Consider the following 5,288-nt stretch of genomic DNA (forward strand, 5'->3'; position numbering starts at 1 on the left):
GGTTTCCAAGTAAAATATCATGTGTTTTACTTTTCGCATTGAATCGGTTATTTTTGTTCATCAAACAATACAAGGGAAAAAAGTGTGTGTGATATACTGCCACTTTGCCACTTTTCTCGACACTCTTTTACTTGCATCTTTCATTATTCGAACTCTCTAATATTGTCTGAACATTGTATGAGTCGTCCGGACATAATCATACCCTATTACCGGCGACCTCATCAATCGGACACATCATCAATTGCAACTCCTTGGACTTCAATTTTGGTATCCTCTATGATATTTGCATTACAAATCTAATTAAATTTTATCCAAAAAAAAGTTTCAATTTTCAAATAATATAAATGTATTTATTGGGCCTCTATCATAAAAATTCCACAATGAGCATTCCCAAGGCACTTTCTAGCATCAACCTTGGCTAAAACAATGTTATCAATTATCATATCCTTTGATTTAGCCTCAAGATAAGCATTCATTCCAATATTTTTAACTATGAAGTATTGTTCTAACACTTTTTTCATAGACACCCCAACTAACAAATGTGTAAAAAATATAAGAGAATATAAAAAAATTGGTTAAAAAAAATATTAAGGACTACATTACTTGAAACATTTGGGAATCACAAACATTTTAAAAATCTAAAATAAAGTTAGTGAAATATATATATATATATATATATATATATATATATATATATATATATATATATATATATATATATATATATATATATATATATATATATATATATATATATAGATACCCAAAATATTAAAAAAATATATTAAACTAAGTGACCAAGAATAATAATATCAAAAACATATTATATAAATTAAAAGGATTTTTTGGTGAAATAACAAAAAAAAAAATGAGAACATCAAGTTGGAACAAAAAAAGAGGAGAGAAATAAAAGATTGTAAAAAGTGTTTTATAGACTTAGTCTAGACTATTAGTTTGCACCAATCTAATAATAACAAATATTTCTCAATAATTGTATTTATTAAATGAAAGTTTTTACGTAGTTATTTTTATTTATATGTATTTCATATATTAAATATTTTTGACTATAGCAGTTTTAGGATTCATCTGTGGTCTATGGATATTTCTCAAGCCGAGAGACTCTTTAGCCGCACTCTTCTTTATGCGTATGAGTGGCCACCTTTATTCCCTCTCCAAACCCTATCATAGTTCCTATATGAGCGGAATATACTAGGCATTGATGATCATATCAATAATTATACTTTTAAATGAAAATATTTATTTTTTTTATTTTTTAAAATTAATACACAATAAAATACTTCATAATATATGAATCAATTTATACAACACTTTATATGCTCATTAAGGGGGTGTTTGGCAATTAATTCTAATTGGTTATTAGCTGTTAGCTTTTTTAGTTGACTTGTTTAACCAGTTGGAAATGTTGGCTGTTTTTGTTGGCTTTTAAATTAGCTAAAAAAACTAACTATTTGTGGAGATGTTTGGTAAATTTAAGTATTAACCATTAGCTATTTATTAGTGAAAAAGTGGGTCAACAAGCCAAAAGCCAACCAAAAAACCTACTTCGCTGGATAAGTTTTTCATTTTAGCTTAAAAGTCAGTTTCTCAATTACTTTAAAAGCCATTTACCAAATATTTTTTAGCTATTAATTAACTAACAAGTCAAAAACCAATTAAAAATCTAACTAAAAAATTATGAACCAAACGCACCTAAATGATTTTTTTTTTTTTTTAAGAAAAGAGATCAAATTTTCTTTCAATCAACAGCAGCAAAAAATTAACCGTTGGAATTGAGAACGTGTAAACCGACGACTCCATCTGTCCTCCTCAACTCAACTTTATATTCTCAACAATCAATCTATTTGTTTTTTCTTTCCTCTCTTTTCTTCCCACTTTTATTTTACACCATTCAAACACTTCCTTAATCTTCTTCTTCATCATCCACATTTACTCTTTATTTTCTCTAATGATCCAATAATGGTAACCCCATTTTTCTCTCTGTTTGCTTTCACCATTCTCATCTGTTATCTGTCCGTTAAAGTCTCCGGCGAAACTGACGGCGATACGACGGCGTTTGACTTTGGTACACTTACTCTTACTAGCTTAAAACTACTTGGTGATGCACACATAAACAATGGAAGTGTACACCTCACACGTGACCTTCCCGTGCCAAATTCCGGCTTCGGACGAGCGTTTTATGCCCACCCGGTAAAGTTCCGGCAGCCGGAGAATAATTTTCCGGCGAGCTTTACTACTTTTTTTTCATTCACTATCACAAATCTCAACCCATCTTCGATTGGTGGTGGGATTGCTTTTCTCATTTCCCCTGATGATGATTCAATGGGTATTCCTGGTGGGTATTTGGGTCTTACCCGAGATTCAAACCCGGGTTTTATTGCAGTTGAATTTGATACATTAATGGATGTTGAGTTTAAAGATATTAATGGAAATCACGTGGGTTTAGATCTTGGATCAATGGTTTCAACCCATGTTGGTGATTTAGACTCCATTAATATCGATTTAAAGAGTGGTGATCTAATTAATGCTTGGATTGATTATTCTGGGTTAACCCAAATGTTTAGTATCTCAATTTCTTACTCTAATCTTAAACCTAAACAACCCCTTCTTTCATTCGCTCTTGATTTAGATGATTTTGTGGGTAATCATATGTTTGTAGGTTTTTCTGGGTCTACACAGGGGAGTACTGAAACTCATAGTATTGAATGGTGGAGTTTCTCATCTTCTTTTGAATCCCCAAATTTAGAACCATCGATCCTCTCACCCTCACCTTCATTGATACTTCCGCCGCCGCTAACGCCGCCATTTACGGTTCCTGATAAAACAACTACTCCGCCAGCGATTTCGCCGTCAGGATCAAAATCAATGGTATCGGAAAAAAGATCAAATTCCTGTGATAATCAGCTATGTAAGCGGAATCCAGCAGCAGTAGCCGGAGTAGTAACAGCAAGTGCCTTCTTATTAGCAATCTTTGGAGGGATTCTCTTCTGGGTTTTCACTAAGAAATCAAAGCTAAACTTCCCTAAAAGCTCAAGCTCTTGTTCATTAGCAACTGATATAATCAAAATGCCTAAAGAATTCAGCTATAAGGAGCTAAATTATGCTACCAAAAGGTTCAATTCGAGTCAGGTTATCGGGCATGGAGCATTTGGGACTGTTTATAAGGGGATATTGCCTGAAACAGGGCATGTAGTTGCTGTAAAAAGATGTAGTAATAACAATGGAGGTCAAGGCAAGAATGAGTTTTTGTCAGAATTGTCAATAATTGGTACACTTAGGCATAGAAATTTGGTAAGACTTCAAGGATGGTGTCATGAGAAAGGTGAAATTTTATTAGTATATGATTTAATGCCAAATGGGAGTCTAGATAAAGCATTGTTTGAATCAAATATTGTATTAAAATGGCAAGATAGAAGAAAAATTTTACTTGGGGTAGCTTCAGCTTTGGCTTATTTGCATCAAGAATGTGAGAATTTGGTAGTACATAGGGATGTTAAAACAAGTAATATAATGTTAGATGAGAATTTTAATTCTAGGTTAGGTGATTTTGGGTTAGCTAGACAAATGGAGCATGATAAGTCCCCGGCCGCCACAGTGGCGGCTGGGACAATGGGGTATTTAGCCCCGGAGTATCTCCTAACCGGTCGCGCCACTGATAAAACTGACGTGTTTAGCTTTGGAGCGGTGGTGCTCGAGGTTGCGAGTGGTCGGAGACCGATAGAGAAGGAAAAGATTGGTGTCAAGGGGAATGGGAATGGGAATGGGAATTTGGTGGAATGGGTGTGGGGGTTACACAATGAAGGAAATTTGTTGAGTGCTGCGGATGGGAAGTTGAATGGAGAATTCGATGAGGCGGAGATGAGGCGGGTATTGCTTGTAGGGTTGGCGTGTTCGCACCCGGATACGATGGCTAGGCCTACAATGAGATGTGTGGTGCAAATGTTGGTTGGTGATAGTGAGGTTCCTATTGTGCCAAGGACTAAGCCTTCTATGAGCTTTACAACTTCTCAACTTTTATTAAGCTTGCAAGATAGTGTTTCTGATTGCAATGCTATGCTTACTATTTCCACTTCCTCTTCATCATCGGAAAGGAATTTGTTCCTACATGGTGCTATTTCTAGTGGTCAAGGTGGTGATGAGCTTGTCTAATCAAGGAAGCGTATCAGACTTCGACTAATCGTTCAAAAATTGGTTCAGTTCGAAGTGTTTTAGACTTTGACTAATTGTTCGAAAATTGGTTCAATTCGAAGCGTATCAGAGTCTGAATAATCATCAAAAAATGGGTTCAGTTTAAAGCGTATCAAATTTGGGTACTATAGGGTCCACTATTAAATAGTCCTAACAAGAATTTTGTCACTTATGTTATACATATGAAATATAGGTTAAATTTTATTTTGGTGGAGTTTTAGATATATTGTTTCATTGATTATTATGTATGTATACACAACTAATAATAATTGATGATTTCCCTACAAAAGAAAAAAGGGGGAAAGTGTTGTAATTTTAGCATAAAGTTTTATGACATGTAATGGGATTATGGGGGTACTAAGGGACCCTTGATGGTGTATCATAGTTTTAACTTATTATTGAAAGAATAACGTCTATGAAAGGAAAATGACTACCAAAGTTGACAAATTTAGTATCGATTATATTTTTACTATTCCTCCTCTTTCGTTTGTTCTATTAAAAAAGTTATATATATTTATATAGATAATTTGGAATTTATAGTTTAAAGTTTAAAATTTTTGTCAATTACAGTATTAATATTTGTTTTTTATAAATTACAGCCATTAAAATTAGTAGTCGAAATTTCAGGTTAAATGGTCGAAATTTTGTAATTTGGCCTGAATATCGTATCTTTCGTACTTTGATGGTTGTGATTTGCAAAATTTTAATTAGAGAAATTTTTTAAGTGAAAAGTGGGGTCCATGGTGGTTGCTTCTTTCAAGTTATCCTTTGTGAAAAAGCACTAATTCGGGGGGTCTAGTGACTAGAAGTTTGAGTAGAGGTTTGGCAAAGTGTAGTGACAAAAAGGTGGCAATATTTATATTCGCTTTCTTTCAAAGGAGCTTTCTTGATAGAGTATGTACAACTTTATTTGGTATTTATATTTATATATTTGTGATAATTGAGAAAATATATTCGGATTATCCTCTTTTCACGGGTCTTTTATGAAATTTTATTTTATTAATTGAACGAGCTAATGACTTACCCACACTTTGTATTTTCCTTATTTATTAGTGTGGTGATTGTGAACAAATTTTTTGGTG

General features: G+C 33.3%; 1 protein-coding gene across 1 annotated transcript; it reads left to right on the forward strand.

The window, feature by feature from the left end:
- Positions 1-1,853: 1,853 nt before the first annotated feature.
- LOC130803016 (L-type lectin-domain containing receptor kinase VIII.1-like) lies at positions 1,854-4,653 on the forward strand. The gene has a single exon (XM_057667162.1). It carries the CDS (start codon positions 1,978-1,980, stop codon positions 4,165-4,167), a length of 2,190 nt encoding a protein of 729 aa, XP_057523145.1. The 5' UTR covers positions 1,854-1,977; the 3' UTR covers positions 4,168-4,653.
- The last annotated feature ends 635 nt before the right edge of the window (positions 4,654-5,288 follow it).

This window comes from Amaranthus tricolor, chromosome 16 (genome assembly GCF_026212465.1).
Source record: "Amaranthus tricolor cultivar Red isolate AtriRed21 chromosome 16, ASM2621246v1, whole genome shotgun sequence".
NCBI lineage: Eukaryota > Viridiplantae > Streptophyta > Magnoliopsida > Caryophyllales > Amaranthaceae > Amaranthus > Amaranthus tricolor.